At 40.0% G+C, this 25,114-nt stretch overlaps 1 protein-coding gene across 2 annotated transcripts in view; it reads right to left on the bottom strand.

Moving 5' to 3' along the window:
• dnah5 (dynein, axonemal, heavy chain 5) overlaps positions 1–25,114 on the bottom strand; it is a 113,551-nt gene that overhangs the window by 21,646 nt on the left and 66,791 nt on the right. For both annotated transcript variants that reach the window (XM_034874454.1, XM_034874455.1), the window contains 11 exons: positions 21,914–22,051; positions 20,012–20,147; positions 18,622–18,803; positions 18,103–18,237; positions 14,252–14,407; positions 8,766–8,948; positions 7,808–7,912; positions 7,455–7,593; positions 6,873–6,987; positions 4,157–4,347; positions 390–511 (listed from right to left, as the gene is read on the bottom strand). In XM_034874454.1, the coding sequence (XP_034730345.1) occupies positions 390–511; positions 4,157–4,347; positions 6,873–6,987; positions 7,455–7,593; positions 7,808–7,912; positions 8,766–8,948; positions 14,252–14,407; positions 18,103–18,237; positions 18,622–18,803; positions 20,012–20,147; positions 21,914–22,051 (1,602 nt within the window). The remainder of the gene's footprint in view (positions 1–389; positions 512–4,156; positions 4,348–6,872; positions 6,988–7,454; positions 7,594–7,807; positions 7,913–8,765; positions 8,949–14,251; positions 14,408–18,102; positions 18,238–18,621; positions 18,804–20,011; positions 20,148–21,913; positions 22,052–25,114) is intronic.

Here is a 25,114-nt window from a genome sequence, read left to right as displayed (position 1 = left end):
TGTACATGGTTTTCTGAGATCAGTCTCTGATCCATTATTTTTTTGTCATTTGAAAGATTTGTCACACGACAGATTGCGGCCTCTGCACACTAAATTCTTAGTTTTGGAAAAAGTTAATCTTCTCATAATTTATGTAAATCTTCTTTCAAGTGGATTTTCACTTTAATGATTTTGTTTGCCAAGACTTCAGTGGACATCTTACTGATCAACAGATGACGCCATGGGCTATGATGCATATGCACATTAACCACCTCCAATAGTTATATTTAATTAAAAAGTCAAAAACACATTGGTGATGTTAAAAAAGAAAAACTCTCTGCCACACCTTTTGTGTGTGTGTTTGTGTGTGTGTGTGTGTGTGTGTGTGTGTGTGTGTGTTGGTGGTGTACCTGATCCAGTATATCAGAGAACTGCCACAGTTTGCTCAGCTCTACAAGGTTGAGCCAGGTCATGTCAAGGATCCATTTAGCTGGTTTCTGAGGGCAGGCCTTTAGGTCCAGAGATGCACCCCCTGGATTGCACATACACACACACACACACACACATGCACACACACACACACACACACACAGACCCAAAGAGAAGCCATGATTTATTAAATGCAAAAATACAGAATAATTGATGATTTAAATTCATGCAAACACAAAAACACAACCTTGGAAAAATATACACAAAAGTCATAGTGAATCAATGTTTAGCAGGTCAGAGCTGACAGATGGTGAAACTGCATGCGTGTAGCAGGCTGTCTGTTCTGGCCTTGCCAGTTGCTATAGCTGGCTGTTATCCCTGCAGTAGGGAGCACTCCATATTTCAGATTCAGTGAACTGCTACAATCCCAATATGTTTGAAGTGTGTGTGAACCTTGAGATGAGATTATACATTTTCGGAAAGTAAATAATGAATTAAAAAAGCAAACATAAAATAGATGACAATTCCAGTCTGATGTTAAGGGCCTGAGGGCGGTTTTGAGGAAATCATAGCTTTATAAAAAACATGTGTGGCTTCTTTTGCCTGTATGTTGAGAGTTGAAGGCAGTCTCAGTGTGGAGACAGGTATCTGGTATGCCAGTGTAGGAACTGTTGTTCTTTGGCTCAAATCCTCTCAGAAGATGAGACATAACAGACTGGTTAAGGAAACAGGTGAAGGATCAGAGACCGTGAAACATTTTCTACCTGGAAACGTTTTTTTTCTCCAAATAATACTGCTAGCTTTATAGCAGCCCAAATCTAAAGACTTCTGAAATAAAGAGTACATGATTTGTTTTAGCATCTGATAGTGTCTTACAATTCTGAAATTTCTTCATAGCTCACCACTTAAGGATTTGAGGGAACTATTTTGCTTGATAACAAAATAGGGGAGTTTGGCTTCAAAGAACACTACTGGGTTTCAAGATGTCGGTGTAGCTTCACTACATATTGCTGAGCTCTGCATCACCTTAATTGAAAGTTTCAAATTTTTTGACATGCTGATTAGTATCTAACAAGTGATTCAACATCAGACACACTGTAATAATACCGATGAGTTTTTTAGAAGTTTACTAAATACATTTCCTTTTTAATGCAAGAAACTGTTAAATCCATATTATAATTAAAAAAAAAATTGTTTAATTGTTTTCTAGGGTTTGAATTTCTGACAGCATATTTTATGAATGCAATAAAGCTTCCAACATTAGAGCTTCCTTCCCATGCAAGCCTCCAACTAGCAAACTCCATGCTTTCACCTTCATACTTTTTAATGGTACATGAATTATCAGGAATTCATGCATGAAAAAGCATGAATAAATGCGTGTATTACTACATGAACTATCAGTACTGTACAATGATTATTATTATCTCATGCATGACCTAATGCAGAAACAATATGTTAATAAATGCATTACTTAAGATATTTCAATCATCATGATTTCTGATTTATTAATGATGTTCTTGTCTTCTTCATAAGTAAATCTGTCGTTAAAGTGACAGGTTAAAGAAACTGAATTGTAGTGTTGTAATCATGATTCAGACCTTCCTGCAAGACTGTCCTGATGGTTGAACTCACAGTCCCATGGGAAGGAGAGCTTGAAGCTGCCCATGAGCGGATGCAGGATTTCTCCCTGCCACGCCCTGCTGTTCACGAAGTACTACATTAATAAATTCACACTTTTTCATGCATGAAGTCATGCATGAATTCCTGATAATTCATGTACCATTATTATAGTGTTACCTAAATGAGAAAACAGAACTCTTAAAAATAATTTGTGGTTTGAAGTCATGGGCCAACAGCTTGGGGCTTATAGATATTTGGCATTAAGTTAATCCTACCTGTAAGGATTATTGTTTTTACTCAGGTAGACGTAAATCTTTTTCCAGAATAGATTGTTTTTGCATCCCCCCAATTATTTAATTCAATTGATAAAGCGGTGTTACTTCCAATGGCATTGTCTGACCATAAAGGGGTCCTTTGCATTACCACCCTAGACCGTCCGTCTCAATGTTCTGCTAGACGGCACTTTAATGTTTATATGTTTAAATGTTTAATGTTTAATGTTTTCCGTTTATAGCAGAATTCCAGATATTTGACGACATCAATGTTGGCTCTGAAGAAGACCCCAGGATGTTGTGGGACACAATAAAAGGGTTTATCAGGCAATATTAGTGATTCCTGATCAAACAGGATTCATAAAAGCGAGACTAGCAGCAGACTAGCAGATGCTTTCTCCACATTGTTAATGCAGCAGATGTCAGTAAGACCCCAGTGTCTCTTGATAAAATGAAAGCCTTTGACAGACTTGAGTGGCCATTTTTATGGTCAGTCTTAGAAGTTTCTAGATCCTCCCGCCAGGGTTGCCCCTTGAATGCTGCATTATTTGTTATTTCTCTAGAGTGGTTGGCTCATTTGCCAATCGATTATGGTGTCACTAATATTCATTCGTAATACACAGCACTATCTCTCATTATTTGCGGGCAACGTTTTTGTCTTTCAAGAAAACTCATCTAAGTTTCTTCCTCGCCATCTTTCTTTATGCTTGGAGTATGGAAGCTTATCAGGCTTTAAGATTAACTGGTCAAAGTCTGCACCACTGCATTTAAATGACTGTCTGTAATTCAACCATCTCTGCTAGTATCCCAATTGTTAAGAAGTTTAAATGTTTAGGCATTCAGGTCTTCCAATGCTCAAACCAGATTGTTAAAAATAACTATTATGCTACTCTTAAGAATTTTTTGAAAGCTATGGAAAAAGGGATCTGCCCATGTTGATTCAAAACTGTATATCAGTGGATAAAATGAATGTATTACCTAGGATTAATTTTGTTAGCCCTATGCTACCCGCCTCCCTTCCTGCTGGGTATTGGCATAAATAAAATCAGTGAGTGTGAATATCTAAATTTATTTGGATAGGGCAAGTGGCCGCAACTTAAGATGTCTTCTCTACAGAGAAGGAAAGAGGATAGTTGTCTCTCAGTTCTCAACTTCCAGATGTGTCTGTTTGCTGGCGTAACTTAAAAAGTGCTATGACAGAGCCTTGGTCACATTCAGTCTACCATGTTCCTCTATTTTCTTTTACCTTCAATTAAGATCAGCACTCAAGGATCTCATAGCTGCTTTTTGCAGATGATGTGGTCCTGATGGCATTGGCATTGGAGATTGGTCTGAGAATCAGAGCAGCGGGTGCGGTATTACATTCAGTGTATCGCACGGTTGTGATGAAAAGGGAGCTCAGCCACAAGGCAAAGCTCTCGATCTACCGGTCAGTGTTTGTTCCTACCCTGACCTATGGTCATGAAGGCTGGGTCATGATTGAAAGAACTAGATCCAGGGTTCATGATCTGGGAGTGCTCTCCTGCATTCAAAATGACCCCCTTGATTAATTTTACTGTGCCTGTTACTCTCAATGTTTTGATTCTGAATGATCTGTCAGCCTTTCAGCTCTCTAAAACTCAACAACGTCCTCTATTTACTGGACTTACAGCTGCGAAGAAAATTATTGCAGCCCATTGAAAACCACCTCGTGACTTGTCTATCTGTGCATGGACCCTTTCCTTTTTGGATGTAGTTTATATGGAACTCTACGGCGAAAAAAGGCGCATTCATGGAGCAAAATACAAAAAAGACAAAAGAAAATTTGATCACAAAAAAGAAAATAATTGTGCACATTGTTCACATTTTAATCTTACCTTTAATGAGTGTGAGAAACTCCTCATGTTTGACCCTGTTGCTCTGCATGTCGATCTTCAACGTCAACAGCAAAGTGAAGAGGAACTTGTGCTCCTCGTATAGGCCCCGTGCTGCATACTTACAGACCTCAAAAGTCATGAACTCTATGATGTTGGCGATGCGTTTGCTTGTGATAGGGCTTTTGGAGGACCTGTTGAGATAGGATTTCATAGCAGATATATAAAGTTTCATCAAATGTGCAGCATATTAGCCCATTAGAGCTCCCACTACAATGTAACATATTTTAAATTGAATATTGTCATGGTCAGAGCGGTTAATACTAATGATCAGACCTGTTAACCTAATTGTTCATGTTTATTGACTTCAGGCTCAGGGTTTCTGTGGCACTTGGTAACAGTGGATTATGTGAATGTTTATTCTAGCCATTAAAGATATCGGGAATTTTGACATAATTGGTTGTATGATGTGATGACTGTTTGAGGAGAAATTATTCAAGATGACAAATCAATAGTGAGCTGGATTAAAATGGGCTGTCACTGTATTTTATGTTTGCCTCAGGCACTCCAAACAATTTACACTATGCATCAACAGCAAATATATTTTCAAAAGCAAAATATCACAATTAAAGTCTTCATGTTTAGTAGATTCAACATAGACTTTGTAGCTTCCCACCTGAACATAACAAGCTGAAATAATTCCCTTTAGCTTAATTTAAAGCAATTAAATCCAAATTTTGCTGCAACAAAAGCTACCTTTATGAAGCTAATGCTATCTAATATTTGTGTATCTAAGAAATTTGTGGCTTTAGGCTTAGTCGTTGGAACACTGTTATATTGAATTGTAATATTGTTTGGAATTCAAGGACACTAATGCATTTCCTATTCATCTTATTATCTCCAAAATCTTCAACCACATAGCTCCACTTGTGCTACAAAGATCCAGAGAGTCACCTTTTCCACATCACAATTTCATATTCCAAACATAGACAGAGAGAAAGTTAACAAGTAACAATTCAATTAATCTTCTATTAAGGATAGCTTTCTTTTCTAATCAGGAAGCACATTACAACATTTTTCTTCTTCTGTTTTGTTAAAGAGGTGTACTGAAGAGGAGTGTTTTGTTGTGCAATTTTTTCCTTATGTTTTCACAAATGTCACTGATGTTCACATGTGCTCCAAGTATGTTATAACATTTCTGACAACATATGGCTGCATCTTTTTCTTGCTGTTGTTACTGTGTGTACATGTGGATGTCAATGTCAATGTCATATTTATTTATATAGCACATTTCCAAGGCCGTGGCCTACCAAAGTACTCTACAGTAAAAAGCACACAAAATAAAATGAAATGAAACAGATACAATAGAAGACACAATAAATAACAAATGCTAAGAAAATAGAATACAACACTCATCAAGGCGGCTCCCCTGAGCCAAACGCTAGTTCAAATAAATAAGTCTTCAGCAATGATTTAAAAGTGGGCAAGCTTCTAGCAGTCCACACAGCTAGAGTCAATGAGTTCCACAGAGTTGGAGCAGCCACTGAAAAGGCTCGATCACCTCTGGATCTCAGTTTTGATCTAGGAACCTCTAGGACCATCAGACTGGCTGAACGGAGGTCTCTGGAGGGCCTATGCCACCTGACAAGGTCCGTAAGGTACTCTGGGGCAAGACCATTGATACATTTAAAAGCAAATAGAATAACCTTAAAATCAATCCGATACTTTACCGGAAGCCAGTGAAGCAATGAGAGCACTGGAGTGATGTGCTCCCGCTTCTTCCTGCCACTTAAAAGACGGGCTGCTACATTCTGTACGAGCTGCAGACGATAAAGCTCAGACTTTCCAATGCCTGTATACAAGGAGTTACAGTAATCCAGGCGAGAGGTAATAAAAACATGAATGACTTTTTCCAGGTCAGCCTGTGTTAGATACGGTATGACTTTAGCAATCAGTCTAAGTTGAAAAAAGCTAGCCCTAACCACAGCACTGACCTGCTTATCTAGTTTAAAAGCACTATCAACAATCACTCCAAGATTCCTGGCATGGGATCTTAAGTGAGGTGCTAGTTGGCCAAGGGAGCTGGTAAGAACCTGAACCAACTCTGGACGCCCGAAAAAGACAACCTCCGTCTTGTTCTTATTAAGTTTTAAAAAGTTTTTGGTCCATCCAAGTCTTAATATCGTTCATGCAGTTTATCACGGCCTGCAAAGATTCTTTAGCTGGAACCTTTAGCTGTAGATACACCTGCACATCATCAACGAAGCAGTGGAAGGAGTAAACTAGAACTAGTAGACAGATCATGGATGGATAATGACACACATTTCGGGCCACAGATTGGAACTGTCTGGCTTCAAGACACTTGAATTACACAGTATGAGCTGTCTGAAGTAAACTTAACATTGTTTTGCCCTTTTTCGAAAACAATAGTATGGGAAAGGCTGACATGGCATCACAGACAACTGAATTCTAATCAGTTTCAGTTGGCTAGAAAGTGCACAAAGTGCTTCAGCAGCATCAACTCTGTTGCCAATAACCCCAACAAGTCCCACACTAAGAAACAAATCACAATGAGGAGCAAAAAGTCGGGGGCAAATTTGTAAGACAAAGGCAGATATCAACGCACAGGATCACTTGCTGCCTGGCCTACAGATAAACTCCACTTAGTAAAAACTATTTATTACAGAGAGAAAATGCTGAAAAAAAAATTAATTCTTACCTAGCCAGAGAAAGGTCAAAAAGTCCCAGGAACTGTCTCAGCGAGGTCTGATACATGACGTTCACCATACTCATTTCTGTTATCAGGAAGTAAAGGATACTGCCCCTGGTGGCCACTGAAAACACACACAAACCCAAAAATTGCATCTGTAACCGAGTTCTTGAAAGAGGTGTGACTTCATGAGATCTATTCATAAATAAAATCTTTTTCATAAAAACTCACACACAGTCACACACTTTGATTAATATAATAGCATGTAGATTATAAATAAATAGTTTGTGAAAGGTGAAACTTGATCATCTAGTTTCTCAAAAAGTCTGTTAACTTGAGAATATGTAGCAAAGATTGACACACACTTTTTTTTGTCAATTCTGTTCACACTGTTTCAAAGAATTGTGTGTGATGAGCAAATGTTCTTTTGGATAAGGTCCATTTTGTCATTGCATGAGCTGACATATAAACTGAAAATGTATCAGTTTTGTGTGACTGAACCTGAACTTGGCTGACACACTGTAACCAACCAGAATAAATTACCCCCCCCAAAAAGAAAAAGTGTAAAGTCTGTCTTTGAGCCAGGCCTACCAGGTCGGTACTCCTCTCTGGCAGCATTGATCTGAATCTCGGTCTCTGCAGCAATTTGTAGTTTCTGATTGACCTCTTCAGCTGTGCGCTTGGTGTTGCCAAGGACAATAATTAGACTCTCATCATCCACCAGTGAACCCTGCAAAGAGACATATTTGCAAGTGTAAGTCAGAAGATGTATGCAAATGGAAACATTATCCATGGCTTTATCAAAAACGGTATGATTTCTTTTTGTACTGCAACAGTATCCACACTAACGCTCATCACATATCACAATCTATATTTAGTTGCAAGCAATGTTGTTGATCACTTCAAAATGTTTCTGATACAACAGAGTTTTAATATTTCCTTGCCTGTGTACTGGTAAGTCGGTAGAGGAGGTTGTCCTCTAGTTCTTTCATCTTTCTCTTGTTAGATGTCACATCTTCCAAGAGGTCTGTCCTCTCCTTCTCCAGTTCCTGTCACATAAACACAGATGACATACACCCACGTGCATATGGGTTTCACAGCTGTAGCATGGTGCTAAAGGAAAGGCCACGGGATCATTAAAGCATTTAAATTCAAGCGGGGGCATGAATTTAATCAGCAAATTAAATGCCTTTTAAAATGTGGAGATCTTGAAGTTGACATGATTGAGATTGAGATTTTGAGCCTCAGAGTGGACAAGATGAAAGCAAAGTACATGAAGTATTTATCTTGTTATCCAGAGCTAGAACCCAATGAATACAGAGAAAAGGGGGAACTGTACTCCTCCAGTAGCATGAACCAAAACTCCAGTCACAAACAGTTAACTCAATAGAAATATATGCCTCTCTGACACTGTGTTTGATTTTAACTCTCAAGTATAGTTACACTGTAAAAATGGTCAAGACAATTGACTGGGACTTGAAATTGAAAAATCAAAAGAATCATCTTATCTTTTATAATATGTGTTCCTTTTTTCTTTGTTGGCTTTAGAGCCAATGACTGTTTTCTGGAGAGGACCCTCTGAAATTGTGGTTATTTATACTTTATTACAGGAAATTTAGTATTTTGAACATACGGGACCAGGGAAAAGAAAATAACTGAACAATGATGCTGGGCTTGTAAATTGGGCATGGACTGTGGAGATGCAGCCTTTACAGCTGAGATAGTAGCTTCAGCTTCCATTATGATTAAATACATATTTAATACACAGATAGTAAGCCACTTACCCATCTAGCAGAAATCCAATTCATTAGTGGCCATTTCTAGCGGGACATTGGCCTTCCTACAGTCTCACCAGTACTGTACATATGTATACTGTATATATGCAACTGTAAATGGCTCTACCTGCTTTTCTGTGAGAATAACTCTGCCAAGCAGCTGGTCCTCCAGTCCTCTCATGGTGACGGTGAAGTCAATGATGGAGGTGCGGGCACTGACCTCAGGAGTATAAGCCGGGTTAGGCAGCTTGGTGGTCACATACAGCCTGAAGCCCTTCATCACATCCACTTCTTTGTCACCCACTTTTACCTGCAAAAAAACCCAGAGAGACCAAAGAGCACAAAATCAGCATCACAAAATACCTATACACATGCATAAGTATCAAAAGCACATGTACATTGGGGAAACAATGTGCCGACTATTCAGCTGAATCCACCCTAAACCACCTCAGGAAGACAGTTTATTGCACGTGTTGATAGTCACTATTTTAAGCAGATGTCTTGAAAATGTTTGAGTAGGTAATATGGACAAAGAGCAGGTGTACCCTGGTGTCAGCAAGTAAACACTTTGCAGATACAGCTGCACAGAAACATTTTATGTGTGCGTATGTGTTTGTGTAAAAGTATACAGCAATGTACATGTGCATGGATGTGTGCCACTTGTGTTTGCTCTGATCAGCATTCAATTACTTGTGGCAGTATAGCTTCTAATTATCCATCAGCCGATCAGCATTCAATTACTTGTGGCAGTATAGCTTCTAATTATCCATCAGCCGGGACTCTGACTGTTGTTTGTGCATATGGACCAAACAAGAGTTTGGAGTTCTTGGCCTTCTTGGAGACCTTGAATGGAGTCCTTTAAAGGGTTCCAATGGGGGTCTACATAGTTCTAGTGGGGGATTTCAACGCACATGTGGGCAATGATGGAGATACATGGAGAGGTGTGATTTGGAGCAACGGCCTCCCTGATCTAAAGAGTGGTTGTCTGTTGTTGGACTTCTGTGCTTTTCAGGGATTGTATATAACAAACACCATGTTCAAGCATAGGGATGCTCATAAGTGTACGTGGTATCAGAGCACCCTAGGCCAATCCTAGGCCATCCTTACTGTGCTGTGCACAGTAAGGATGGGACGCTGTTGACCTCAACTGAGGAAGTAATAGGACGGTGGAAGGAGCATTTTGAGGAACTCCTAAATCCAGCTATTACGTCCTCTATGGTAGAGGCAGAGCTGGACGATGATGGGGATTGTCGTTAATTTCCCTAGTGGAAGTCGGTGAGGTAATTAAGCAACTCCACAGTGGCAAAGCCCCAGCGATTGATGAGATCCGTCCAGAAATGAAAGCTCTGGGTGTGCAGGGGCTGTCTTGGTTGACACACCTCTTCAACGTTGCATGTAGGTTTGGGGTGTGGCAATTACAGGGGTATCACACTTCTCAGCCTCCCTGGTAAAGTCTACTCTAAGGTGCTGAAAAGGAGGGTTCGGCCGATAGTCAAACCTCAGGTTGAAGAGGAAGAATGCGGATTCTGTCCTGGTCGTGGAACAACAGATCAGATCTTCACACTCAAAAGGATCCTAGAGGGAGCCTGGGAGTATGCCCTACATGTGTTTTGGGGATCTGGAGAAGGCGTATGACCGGGTCCCCTGGGTGCTACTGTGGGAGGTGCTGCAGGAGTATGGGGTGAGGGGGTCCCTTCTCAGGGCTATCCAATCTCTGTATGACCAAAGTGAGAGCTGCGTCCGGGTACTCAGCAGTAACTCAGACTTGTTTCAGGTGAGGGTTGGCGTCAACCAGGACTGCGCTTTGTCACCAATCCTGTTTCAGGGTGGGGACAGGTTGCAGTTCGGTGGGCAGGGGATCTCATCAATGCTTTTTGCAGATGATGTGGTCATGATAGCTGCTTCTTTGCGTCAAAAGAAGCCAGTTTAAGGTGGTTCAGGCATCTAGTAAGGATGCCTCCTGGGTGCCTCCCTAGGGAGGTGTTCCAGGCCAACCAGCTAGTAGGAGGCCTCAGGGAAGACCCAGGAGTAGGTGGAGGGATTACATGTCCAACCTGGCCTGGGAACGCCTTGGGATCCCCTAGTCGCAGTTGGTTAATGTGGTATGGGAACGCGAAGTTTGGGGTCCCCTGCTAGAGCTGCTGCCCCCGCAACCTGACACCAGATAAGTGGACGAAGATGTAGGGATGGATGAATGGATGGTTTGTCCATGAAGCTCTTGTGCCCGGACACCTTCACTTTCTAATTACACCAGGATATTTTTAAAAATGAAAGGTTTTCAGGAGAGGGTGGGAGGGAGAGTGTAGATATCTCTAATTGTGCCTCTCAAAAGATAGCCATGAGACTTCTGGTTGAATGTGTTGTGTGCATGTAACACATGCTAATTTATAAACACCATATGGTGTGAGTGTGTGAGCATATTTTCCTGCAATTATATGGTCTGTTTGATGTATGTGTGAGTGCATTTGTGTGTGTTTGTTTGATGCATGTGTGAGATGGAAGAAGGTAGCTGCAGCTTCTGAATAACCAGTCAATAACACTCAGCCGGACTTGGAATTGAGAGACAATAATGAGAGAGAGACAAATGCCTAGAAACAGACTTTCACCTCTTTCTTGCAACCTCCACGTTGTGATGTACAGTACAATAACTTAAGTTCATTCGTATTTGAGAATAGTGTTAACCTTGTCACCTATTTTGAATTTAGTCATAGTTTTAGTCTTGTGCTAAATGTCCTTGTTAGTTTTAGTCATATTTAGTTTATTTTGTGTTAGTTTTGTTGTAAGTTTTCTAAAAGTCTCGTCATTTTAGTCTAGTTTTAGTCAAAAGAGAACTCAGGTATCTAAGTCAAGTTTTAGTCAAAACATTTTAGTCTTTTTTTAAATAAATTATTTCTGTCTAATAGTGTTTCAAACATGTCAAATATTGGTTAAATGGTATAATTACCAGACAAAAGACACCTGTTGATTGATTTTTGTCGAATGCAACTTTGTTGAATGCAACTTTGTTAAATGCGTCTGGTTTTACATTGAGTCTCTTCCTTTATGCAAATACAATCGTACACAGACACATGTTAGATAAACGCCAAAGCTCCTGGGCTCTACACCACCTTGTTTTGTTGCCAGCAGTTGCATACATTTCTCCAGCCACTCTGCAATATGTTTAAGAGCAGCACTCCTTTCCTTGCCCGAGCTTGGCCACATTGCTACGCGCTGTAGCGGCTTCAGCAGCAGGCTAAACCGGGCTTCCTCACTCCCCTGCCTGGGCCACATTGCTACCTGGACGCGTAACAGCTAGATGAAAAAAGGAGACACGCCAAATCTCTTAATGAGCCACAGCTGGGCTGCGCCTGATTAAACCGTGCTTAATAGGGGAAAAAATACTGGGAACCAAGCAATTGGCCTGTTTGGAACAGGTACACGCTCCAAAAGGGCACTGCACTAGTTCTATCTCTTGATGAAAAAGTAGAGACGACTGTATTTTATGCAAAACATTTTAATCTTAATTTACTATTAACATTTAATAATTTTGTTTTAGTTAGCGTTTTTGGACATTGGTGCAGTCTCGTCATCGTCTCGTGTTGGACATGGAAAAAAAGGTTGTTGACGAACATTTTTAGTTTAGTTTTGTCTCGTCAGACTAAATTAACACTCTGGTAATCTGGATGAAAAAAGTTCAAATGCAAAATGTTTTTTGACAGACAGACAGACAGAGTTTGGCAGAATTTTTTGTTAAAAAACAAAAAGATATTTATGTGTGCAATAAAAAACCTCTTTTTTGAAAGTTCAAACCAATTTATTGACAGAGAGTGCTTCCTTGCCAAGTACATATATTCATTCACATCCAAAGCTTGCTTCTCAGATGCCAATTTGGCTACTAAACCCCTGAGGAAAAATTCATTCATACCATGCTCTGCAATTTTCCAAATTAATTTTTTTTTAATTCCAGTAGTACATTACAGGAAATTAGAATGCTGAGACAGAGAGCGTTCCATTTCTCTGTCCAGCCACAAATGAAAAGAGCTAAAGCAAAAGCTATCTATGGTCGAGGCACAATATTGGATTTTACTTCAACAGGAAATGTACTTTCTTAAAGCCAGTGAGATCTTCTATAGATGTATAGTGTAATTGAGTTTTTTGGGCTGCACTCTCATTGTGAACGCATTCATTAAACTTGACATGGTAGACATCAGTTTCAGTGTTTAGGTATTAAATTCAGGATGATTGTCTATTAATATTTTATTCAAAATACTTTAAGTGCTAATTAAATAATCTAACTAATGTGTGGATATTTAAGTCCTGATTTGGTTTCCCTAGATATTCAAACGTTCTTTTCATCTCACATGTAGCTACAAAAAACTAAATCTCCTGGACCACTTTAATTTTCCATTAATTCCACTGATCCCATTAAAAACATTTATACAGTTCATAACTCAATCTAGGTATTTATTTAGTTATCAATTTGGCAATGAAAAATTTAACATATCTGATATTTCAATGTTAGAGACAAAAGTAAATCCTAGAGTCTCCTGGTTATATTGGAGAGCGAGCACCTTAGCTGTAACACTTCTCGACAAACTAACGAGACGGATGCAGAAGAGAAGATTTTTTTTTTTTACTATGCAGTTAAAAAATGTGTTTCTGCATTGGGGATTTAAAAAACAGATAGAAATTACCTCTGCGTAGTCACTCACTCTGCAGTCTGCACATTATAAAGCACTCTCACTGTGTCACTGAGCGCAATTTAATCCATCTCAAGACATTAGCATAGCTCAGGAGAGATGCTCCAGCTGGCATGGTTGGAGAAATCAAAGAGGCTCTCCACCTCCCGCCAGTATCCATGTTGAGCAGTTTTAGTGAGCGGGCTTGTTTTTTCCCGGTCTGAGCTGATCAACATGTGTCAGTACAGGTGTGACAGTTGGCATGTCAAGGGGGAACAGGGCTGCGGTCAAAAAGTAAAATCACCTATTTCCTAAGCACTTTTCCTTAACCCAGACGGTGAACATCATGAGGTTAAGGAAAGGTGTAAAGGAGAATTCAAAAGGAACTAGGAAAATACAAGCCTTAACACTCGGCTGCGTAATCATGCGACGGCTGATGTTATTGACCTGGGTGGTTCAGCTTCTGAAGGTGGACCTGGATACTTTGCCCCATTCTCTAAGACGGTGCTATGAAGTACATTATCATTATTATTAGATGTTTTTAAATCTCTCACGGAAAATGATAATGTACACACGGTGCATACAGAATTACGGCTGCCAGCGCTACTGCACATCTCCTGATTATGAACGGCAAAAGGATGATGCGTCTCGTGAAATTTTGCTGCCGCAAGGAGTTGTGGTCCTTTTTGTAAAGTATGGTCCAGTGTATAATAAAGGAGATAACAAAGGAAGCACTAAAGTACCTTTCCTTGTCACTTAGATAATTTGAACAGCTCTGATCATGGCAGCCACTACTTCCGGGTCATTTCACTCTATTAGGAACCTTCCTAAGCAAATTTGACAGAGTCCTATCATGCCTTCCACCAGCACACAAAACACACCTGCCCATTTCACTCTTGTAACCAAGGTAAAACAAAAAATAATTGGTACATTCAGGTTATTTCAGCCATGTTACCTTGTACGTGGAGCCAGTTTTGATGAAGTTCTTTTCAAGGATGTTATCGAGTGCAGGGTCCAACTCCTCCCCTACGTCCTCGATCAAAAGGGGTCGCCCAAGAGACAAACTGTCTTCCAGATGGTTCTTGAAGTACTTATGGTTCAATGAGGTGATCTGGGATCAGAATATGACACCTCTATTAATATAAAAAGGTAATTATTTTACATGAAGATGTAATGCATTGACAAGCAATCCTTTTTTTAAATTATTTTTTAGGCATTTTAGGCCTTTATTAATAGGATAGCTAAAGATATGAAAGGGGAGAGAGAAGGGGAATGACATGCAGCAAAGGGCCACAGGCCGCTGAGTAAAGGAGGAAACCTCAATATATGGGCGCACGCTCTACCAGGTGAGCTACGCAGGCGCCCAACATTGCCTTTTTGAATCAAGTTCCTGCATCAGTCAGCTACCACAATGTCCCATGTCAACATTGAACATTTTTATTGTCTTATACCAAACAATCTGGTTTTAATGGGGCCAAACCTAGTCTAACATAGATACATTTTGATACATTTTAAGTATTATGCAGATATATTAAGATCACCTTCCTATTTGACCTCAACAGCAATCCCATTGTTTCCAACACACTGTTGAGCAGATTTGTAAGAGACAGTGTGAAGCATCTTATTCAGTCAAATGAAGGAGCTACACATTTGACTTCTCCCTTATTCCTACTAAGATACAAAGGCCAACCTCTGTCTGCAGAATGTGACTTGTCAAACTAATAACAAATCAGTTTTTAAGATGTGCCATTTTTAGAAAACCTTACAAAAATAAAATCAGTTTTTTGATGAGGTCACTTGTGGAGAGGGTTTAAACCCTCTGCTTGGGTAAATGTGTCTTCAGGACACTCATAATAGGATTGCAGAATGCATTAACTTGGCTTAGAGATTTCCCCTAACAGGACCAGTGACCTTGGCTGGTCTTATTACATCTGCAGAATTCTGCAGTACTTTTTCAAGGCGCTGTACAAAAGAAAAAGCATGCTGGACAATGAAAACGATTTGAGGGCAAACAGTACATTGTAGAAACTGAGCATGTAGACATATTTCAACAATGTGAAGATTTCAGAGCCTGATAAAAATCTAAATCTCGCATTACAAAAACTGGCACAGGGAAAAACTATTACATTTCTTAAGACACATGGTTCTTAGAAAAAGTGGAATAAAAATACTGACAGTAAAGGTCCCAAGGCATGAAAATTTCACTTTAGGAGTTTTTTCAACATTAATATGAGTTCTCCCAGCCTCCCCACCAGTGGCTAGAAAAGGTGATAGTTGTAAACCGTGCCCTGGGTATCCTGCTCTGCCTTTGAGAAAATGAAAGCTCAAATGGGCCAATCTAGAATTTGGTCCCTTATGCGGTCATAAGGGATTATAAATCATTATAAGTATATAAGTAATTCATTATAAGTAATTCTGATGAATGAATATTAAAATATTATGTATATATATATATATATATATATATATATATATATATATATATATATATAAAAATATACATATACAGGGAGAGTTCAGAGTGCTGGTGAATGACTTTGTGGAGTTGTCTGGTAAGAATCGCCTGCTGCTGAACGTGGATAAGACCAGAGAGAGGGTGACCGACTTCAGGAGGAAGTCCTTTGCATCCTGGGAAGTGACGTGGCCATGGTGGAGGAGTACAGATACCTGGGTGTCAACATCGACAGCAGGCTGAATTGGAAGATCAATAGCACTGCTGTTTACAAGAAGTGGATGAGCAGACTCTATTTTCTGAGGAAGCTGAGATCCTTCAACATGTGCAGCAGAATGTTGGAGATGTTTTACCAGTCTGTTGTGGCCAGCGCTCTGTTCTCCTCCGCCATCTGCTGGGTCAGCAGCATCGGAGCCAGCGACACAAACAGACTGCACAAACTGATCAGGAGGGCTGGCTCCGTGATCGGCTGCAAACAGGACACGTTTGAAGCTGTGGTGGAGAGGAGGTCACTGAACAAACTGTTATCGATCATGGATAACCCCGACCACCCTCTCCACCCCACACTGGTCCAACAGAGGAGCAGCTTCTCTAGAAGGGCCCGACGGCTTCGATGACGCACGGACCACTACAAGAAATCATTCCTACCACAGGGAATAACCCTTTTTAACATGTCATCACTGGGGGCTAGATAACACTTTTTAGACACCACACTACTGCACTAAGTGTAACCTGCACAATTGGTTTGTTTACATTTAGCATACATTTTAGCGTATTATTTAAGTAGTTGCACATTTGGTTTTCCATCCTGTATATATATATATATATATATATTCAAATATTTGTTCTTTTATTTTATCCCTATTATTATTATTTCATGTATATTGTATTTATGTATATTTTTCTTAGTATCTCATTTATATTTATATGCTGTGTTGTGTGACTGATGTACGTGTGCTGCTGTAACACCGTAATTTCCCATTTTTCTTGGGATCAATAAATATCTAACTATCTATATATTTTTTAATTAGCCATTATAAATGCCAATACCGATAGTTCGGGAAATGCCTAATATCGGCCGATAATATTGGCCATTCGATATATCGGTCGGGCTCTAGTGGTGACCCAAGTGAATTAAATAATTACCGTCCCGTTTTCAAACTGTTATTTAGTTTTTTAAACCTTGGTTAATACACACATACAGGTATTTCTTTTCAAACAATATCCTTCCATGTTAGAAATCAGGATTCACTTCAGGATAAAGAAATATTACAGCTGTAACACTTGAATGGTTTTAATAACAATTAGCACTTTGCTGCTCTTTTTATCAACCTCTCTAAGGCTTTTGACACTGTAAATCATAGTATTTTAGTATACAAACTGTCCTCCATTAGTTTAGATAGTCTTTCAGTCAACTGGTTTTCCAATTATCTGTCTGAGAGAAAACAGACTGTCTGCGATGGTGTTTGATTTAGCTCTCTTGTCTTGGGTAAAGGTGTTCCTCAAGGGTCTGTTGCTGGTGCACTTCTGTTCATTTCATATAGTTATAATATTTTCTCCATTCGCCGTATTGTTATGTCCATTGTAATGCAGATGATAGAATTTTGTACAATTTTGGCCCCACTCTTGCTATGGCTACTGCAAACCTGCAGCCTACTTTTAATTACTTTCAGTGGTCTCTTATCAGCCATAAACTTGTCTTGAACCCTGACAAGACAAAATGTATTATGTTCCCTAAGATTCCTAGCATGGACCCCTGTCTAAGCATTCATGCACTTCATGGCAGTAAAATTCAAATGGTAGATTCACTTAAATACCTCACCATTTGGCTTGACAATCAACTCTCATTTCAGATCCATGTGGAACATCTAACCAAAAAACTGAGGTAAAAAATGGGTTTTCTGTACAGTAATAAGTCTTCTTATTTTCAGTAGGAAAACTGGCTTCAGGATTCTCTCAAATAAAAAAATAAAAACTTGTTTCCATTGAGACATTCAAGATTATGCTTGAATGTGGAACTGCTCTTGTTTTTAATAGCCCTTTTATTCGCCTACATCAGTGATTCTCATTAGTTTTTATTGTTTATATATGCTGTAATTATGTGATTATTCCTTCATATTTTTTTACCTATTGTGATTTGGGTAATATTTTTTGATCAGATTAATTATTTGTACTGTAATTTTTGAGATTGTTTGTTTTTTCGTTATATTTGTGCTGTAATCAGGGCATCATTGGAAAAGACATCTTGCTTTCAGTGGCCCTCCCTGAATAAATAAAGGTTATATATATATTACAAAATTGTAGCAGCAAACAGATCACATTTTTTAAAGCAACAGAAGAAAGAAGTCCCAAACCTGCAGCTCATTCCTGGTCTCTTTGTTTTTGATCCAGATTTTTCCCTGTGTCTGGGGGTCAATAAGGAGAGGGAAGCGAGCAGCTTTGGTGATGATGATGCCATTCTGAATTGACAAGTCATCATTTGGGAGGCCCTGTAAAATGGGAAAAGAGATAACTGGTTCACGTTTAATCCTGGTATTTATTAATGCCTGGTAATTTATTTAAATAATTTTACTGCCATTAACTATGCACCAGTATTTGATTTATTAACAATAAACATGTAAATGATACATGTATTTATCAACAAAAAATTAGTTTTTTTTTATTAATATTGAAATTTCTTTCCCAGTCAGGCACTGACTGGGAAAGGTCACTTTTCATTTCCATTTTGTGTAAATCGTATCTATTAAGTATGTATCCTGGAGATTAGATACAGTAAAGAATTATCTCACAGTCTTTATACTGTATCAACATGCACTAAAATTATTGACTAAAACTCATTGGGTTGGCAGTAGTTACCAAATTAGAACACTGACCTGTAGGTTCCACTCACTAACAGTGGGGGCATCAATGAGCAGCTCGGTCAGATTGAGGTTGTTGCCAAATGGGATGTGACGCTGCTTTAACTCCCGCTGCCAGTCGCTCAGTAGAAGATTACGAAATTCCTGATTAAAGGGTCCAGAGTAAGAGAGGAACGCTGTGGCCAGAAGAATGTCACCTGAAACAAGAAGACAAATGGGTTAAATACTTAAATACTGGTTTGTGTGTTAATGTGAACACAATCAGAACACAGCACATGATGTGGCAGACTATGCTAATGCAATAAAGTATTTAAAAAAAATAAGAAAAAAAGGCTTAAAGTGCCCATATTAGGAAAAAAACACTTTTTCTGGGATTTGAGTGTTATTTTGTGTCTCTGGTGCTTCCACACACATACAAAAACAACTATCCATGCTGTTTTGAGTGAGATACAGGTTACTGAACGTCCTCTGCCTTCAGTCTCTGGGGGTGAGCTGTTCAAAATCTGCACGGCTTTCTACGTCACTAGCCGAGACGAGGTGGCTAACCATAGCATGCTAGCGCTAGCATGCTAGCTCGTTCTCAATGGCAAAACACTGCTACAACACAACTAGTTCACCATATTCTACAAAAGAACAACTTACATGTCCCTGTTCTGCAGGTATTCCACAAGTGTGCCCTTGTATAAAAGAAGTCTCCCAGCTAATTCTGCCTTGTACTGACCAAAGTTGGAGAAAGTTATCTAGCTGATGTGATCTTACCTAGCTACTGCGCATGTGCGACTCCCAACAAAGATAGTAAAGACGTAAGATGTCTCACTCTGTAGCTAAAACAGAGACCTGAACACACAGGGTGAAAAGAGGATCTGCAGTAATGTGCAGTACAACAAAAATATTTTTTTTTTCAAATAAAACTATGTAAATCTATTCTAGTACAACCTCAAAATACACGTATGAATCTGAAAAGGAGCATAATATGGGCATTTAATAATTAGTTGATAAATTTTACCATGTTGGCAGTGCATTGGAAATAAAATGTCTGTCAAAAATGTAACATTTTGACCACATTGTTGGTAATTAGTATACATTAATACATTTAGGCTAGTAAAAGAGTGACTTGGTGTGTATTTGTTTAATCATCGAAAAGAAATGGTGTACATTCATGTCTAATTAATTCAAGCAACATTTCACAAGTCACTGTTATTCATGACAGAGCATGAATCAGTATTATTCAATGCAGAGACATCTCTTTGATGCCATAGCTTTCTAAATACCAGTTTGAAGTTCTTAATCTGTGTGTGTATTTCAGGCCTGTGTGTAGTGTGTTCCAACAACAACGTGAAAAAGAGTAATTTCCCCACTGGTGATCAATAAAAAGAATAAAATACAAATAAAAATTGAAACCCACCAACAAGGCGTTTGGTCAATGCAGCAAACTCTTTGCTCTGCTCAGTCCATCTCTCCTTCTCACCAGCAAGGCCACTGATGAGACTAGACGCCGTCTGCATCTTGTGTCTACAGCGCTCAGCATCCTCCAGCAAGGTCTGATAAGAAGGGGGGGGCAGACAAACAAGTCAGTAGGTTTATTTGTCTGTTTGGCCTCCTTGTCTGCCCTTCCAACTGTCTCTTCATCGTCCATCTACCCAACACTCATTCAACCCTTTATTCTCTGTAAACCTGTGCATATCTATACCAATCTAAAGTATGTTTATAAGGACAAAGAGAGTATGTCCATATCAGTCAACCTTTGTGACTTGAGATGTTCTCTAATTCTAGTATACTAGGACTCAGCATAAGATAACAGGTCTAAATATGATGGGAACTGTAATTTAATTTTTTTTACACTGTGTGGGTTTTCTCCAGATGCAAAAATGTCCAAAGATATGCAAGTTACTTAAACCCTAAATTGTATTCAGTGAAAATATTCTCTTCTCTTGTAGTGAAAGGCACCTGTCATACATCTAATGCGTGCTGAGTTATTTGCACAGGCTTCAGAATCCGGCAACCCCTGATTGATGAATGGATGGACTTTATATTTTCTTTTCATAATGTTCATCCTATCTGCCTGCCCAGATTAGCTTTCCTTTAAAAAAAAAGAAGCAGATTAAAGCAATTTTTGACAATTCTTTTTTTATCAGATGCAACAGCAATAATGTCTGTTTCTTCAATAAAAACTGTCTGTTATAGGCTTCTGCAGTGGGCCTTTAAATCTCAAGCTTCTCAAGGCCCCCAGAGATGAACAGTTCACCGTCTTAATCATAAAATTCTAACTCGGGCTGTCCAGATTTCTTAATCAGTGAGTGTTGATGCACATACTGTTCTATTTACATGTCGTTATTTATCACAGAACAGAGAGTACAGATGAAAAACACATGCAGCAAAAAGGGTTACTGTTCTGTTTCTGTTTTTGTTGCAGGTTATCACCGGCTGTTCACTCTAGAAAGACAGCCAATCTCCATTATTCCAGCTTTAAGGCCCGTCATCTATTTAAACAAAAGGGCAGCTTCCCCTAAAAACACTGGATTGTGATAGTATTAAAGTTTTTCAAAAATATTATAAATAGCAGCAGGTGGCGCAACATAAGCTTTAACAATTATGATCATATTTTTTGTTTGTTAAAATATAATAATTACAAACTTAATTTAACTTTAGTAAGGCCATCCCGTATATTACAAATATCACTTTTCTTTTCATGGAAAAAATATTTCTAGCCTGTGTTTATTTATAAAAGATATACTGAATATGAAGAAATGTATTGTTGCTGTGAAAGGACAAGAGTGAGCTACAACTGGAAATTAAATCCTGTTGTTCCTGGAAATTTAATCAATCAATAAAGCACAAAGGCAGCTGTGCCAGTTATATGTATTTTAACAATCATGTGGAACAGAAAATTAATTAGGAAAGCCTAGATCCAAAACAGAGATCCTATTTTCTAAGTTGTGCATATCGTGTGGTATTTAAACTCTGCTAAGCAGAACTAATATTGCAATTCCCCACTATATAAATGCATCAGTGATAGACATCCTACATTTAATTCGATGATATCTGATGTTTATTAATTAACTCTTAAAAGAAAAAAAGAAAAAAACTATGTGCAAGGTGGCTCATTTTACATCATTTAAATAAAAGATAGTGGCAAAAATGATGCAGGTGTAGATGTAGTTGTAGTATAAGTTCACCATAAAGCATCCATCTCACAGCTGCATCATATCCCACAATCCAATTGTATATTTATTTAGCACACACCGCTCTTATCTTAGTGTGGCAAAATAATTTATACTTGTGTTTTTAAGGAAGTAAAGCTAATGACCTGTTTCTCCATCATGGCTTTCTCATACTCTGCCTGTACCACATCCAGCTCTGCCTGCTTGGCATCCAGCTCAGCCTGAGCCTTTTGAAGGTCTACATTAGCTATTGCCAGACGATTCTGCTGCACTGCCAAGTTAGCCTAAAAAAGAAAGGAAGAAAGAGAATTAGAGAGAGAGACAGAGCGATCTGTTATTTCACATCAAATGCCTACAGGGGTCACAGTCAGTTTTCTCGGAAGTGGGCTAACAAAAAGAGAGGGACAGAGAAACTTTCTAAGGAGAAGACAGAATAGATGTGGTGAAGGTGGGGAGAATTTGACGTTCTTTGAAAAAGAACGTGAGGAAAGGTGGTAGGAGTGAGTGTTTTGGTAGCATTTTTTGGTGTGGAGAATGCATCACAACAGGTTTAGAGACAGATTAAGAGAAATATGTCTGTCCAGTGTGTTTGGGTGGCCTGGCAAAGAGAAAGTCTGAAACAATCATTTATTGTACTGACTGTCTGTCCATCCAACTGTATCTCTGGCTCGCAGTCTGGCTGGCCAGCTTAAAGGCCACCACTGAGTTGGTAACCAGAAAATCAATTTGCCAGGCTGTGTTCCCTGCTAATGCAGAAGACCAGGATCAAAGAGGATAGGCAGGGATTATCATAAAGGTTGTGGAGTATAAGAGAAAAACAGAATGTGTTTGTATGTGTGTGAAAGAGAGAGTCCCAGAAAACGAGAATATGAGAAGAGATAGGGAGACAGTCAGTGAGAGAGGGGATAATGGAAACTAGAAAAGTAAAGAATGTCATCTGATAAAGAGACCAGGGTGAGCAGAGACATAAAGGTGCAGACAAAATTGAGGAAATGAGATGTGGAAGGGAGCAAAATAAGTGGTAAAATGAGACCTTGTATGAAGGGAGATGAGGGGGCAAAGGAAATCAAGTGCAAAAGAACAACAAAGTAACAGAAGGGTAAGCAGAGGTGATCATTAGACAAAGTCAAAGAGATCCATAAGTATAACTGCATTCTTTGAATTGAAGCTTTTATGTTTTGTAATCCTTTACACCATGCATCAGATACACTGCACTGGCAGAAAGTTAAACTAAGTTAAACTTTGGACATTTGCATAAAACCACAGGGTTTAATGAGCAGGTGTGTGTATGTGTGTGTGTTGCTGTGCCTTAATAATCAATGATTTTGCGTACAGAGTATTCTGCTCCCTTCTGCTGTGTGTGGAATTATCAATTCATTAGAAATAAAGAGTAAATGCCAACAGAACAGTCCTGTCTCCTAAAGACAACGTTCCCAACTAATCTGCATTCTCAATTATGTTTTGAGTGAAACTTATTTAGTCCCGGATTACTTTGTTGAAATATCACAAATACGTTTCTGATCAAAGTCTGTGTTTAACATCTGTGGGATACGGGGACGAGATATGGATGGAATGATGGAGTCAAACAAACAGGCAGCTTTCACCTAGGAGAGCGTTGTTTTGGTTTTGTCTTATATGCAACCTAAAAGTACACGCTGACTTATTTTAACTTAACGTACGCTTACGTAAGTTAACTATCATAATGTACTTAAGTTCTTTTTCTAACTGCGTTCGATGTTTCACTATGGGAATCGCCTCAGCGTGACCAACTATGGAAGCTCCAATGACACCACATCTGTCTGTGACAGACAGGTCGAACTGTGCTGGGGCCACGCCGCCTCAGATAATCACAGTCGACCGGCACCTTACAAATCATTCTCGCTTTCTTCCCGTGAAGAAACTATACTAAGCTCCCTCAGCGCTTCTGGGCTAGTACGGTTGGTTATCTGCTAAACACTTTACAGACGGACCGTTAAGAACCACCACGCCAAACCCAGTTTTCTGACCTAGTCTGGATTTGCTGAGTAAGTACTTTGATTAAAGTTTTTACCTTGTAATTACACAGTTAAAGCAGTGTCCGCGTCACCGTGAACTGTCTTTTTCTGCCGGCTAGTCTGTATTTGCTTATCGGCTGCTAGCGGTGTAACTCTTGTACCCTTTGGCTAACGCGTTGCGGCGAGCCCCCCTGGGTGTTTGGTTAGCATTTACTTGGTAACCGACCGAGTACTTGGAGTGAGCGAACGTGTTACGACGGGCTAACTCTTTCGGTACAAGGTTAAATTTAGCGCGGGCTAAACCCATGGTGTTAGTTTATCCGACAGGCCAACGTTTTACGACGCGCCTGTAAGGGCTGTATATTTACGCCGTCTTTTCTTCCTTTCCAGTATGTCCTCAGCAGCAGCCCCCAAAGGACTGGAGCCGAAGGCGAGTGAGGCTGTATCTATATCGGGCAGGGACCCTCACCCGATGTGTATAGCCTATGGGCGCTAAACACGCTCAGTCGGCGCTGGCTGACCCCTGTCGAGCGCCCACTGCGCAGCTACGTCGGAGAAAATACTGGAAAGACGGCTGAGAGTGTCCGTGGCTAACAGTCAGGACCCATGTCTGTCAGGAGCCACCCCTAAGGCCACAAGCAGCACCCATCAGCCACGAGCTACAGCTAGCTGGGGGGACATGATGGACGAGGAATCCCCGGTCATGCCTCCACTTTTTGAGGAGCTCCTCAAAGTGGACCCGAGAGGTGAGGACTCGGACTCGAAGCGGCAAAATTGGGAATACAATGGCCGGCAGCCCAGGACCCCGAGGGGGCGGTGAGAGACCTGTATGATGGCAAAAGGCTCCCACCAGACCAGCTACCGCAAAACATTGGAGGACATGGGCCGCCAGCTGGACTCAGGAGCCCCTAACCCGGTTCTCAGGGACGAAATCCCCTGTTGTGGTGAATGACCTGGTGCTACGCTCCTCACAGGGTGCAGTGCAGGGCTGTGGCCGTGTGATGGGGCTCGCAGTCGTAGGTGAGAGGGCCTTATGGCTGAACCTGTCAGGCCTGAGTGACACACAGAAGGCGGGAGTCATGGACGCAACATATGACCCCACCAAAGGTTTGTTTGGCCCAGCTCTGGAGAAGATGAGAGAGGCCAGCACCCTCAGAAAACAGGAGGGTGAAGCCTTCAACCTCTGCCTGCCCCGGAGTCACACACCCCGTTCCCAGCATGTACAGAGAGGTAGCTTTGCTGCGCCGACAGCAAAGGTAGCGCGCGGAGCTACAAGGCCACAATGTCCACAGATTGGCCAGCAGTCTCGGTCAGACAATTCCAAGCCATGGGGGAAACACTCATTTGCGGCTG

The sequence above is a fragment of the Etheostoma cragini genome, chromosome 6, assembly GCF_013103735.1.
Source record: "Etheostoma cragini isolate CJK2018 chromosome 6, CSU_Ecrag_1.0, whole genome shotgun sequence".
Taxonomy (NCBI): Eukaryota; Metazoa; Chordata; class Actinopteri; order Perciformes; family Percidae; genus Etheostoma; species Etheostoma cragini.
Note: the sequence above shows the minus strand (reverse complement) of the source record. Positions and strands in the feature narration are given on the sequence as shown.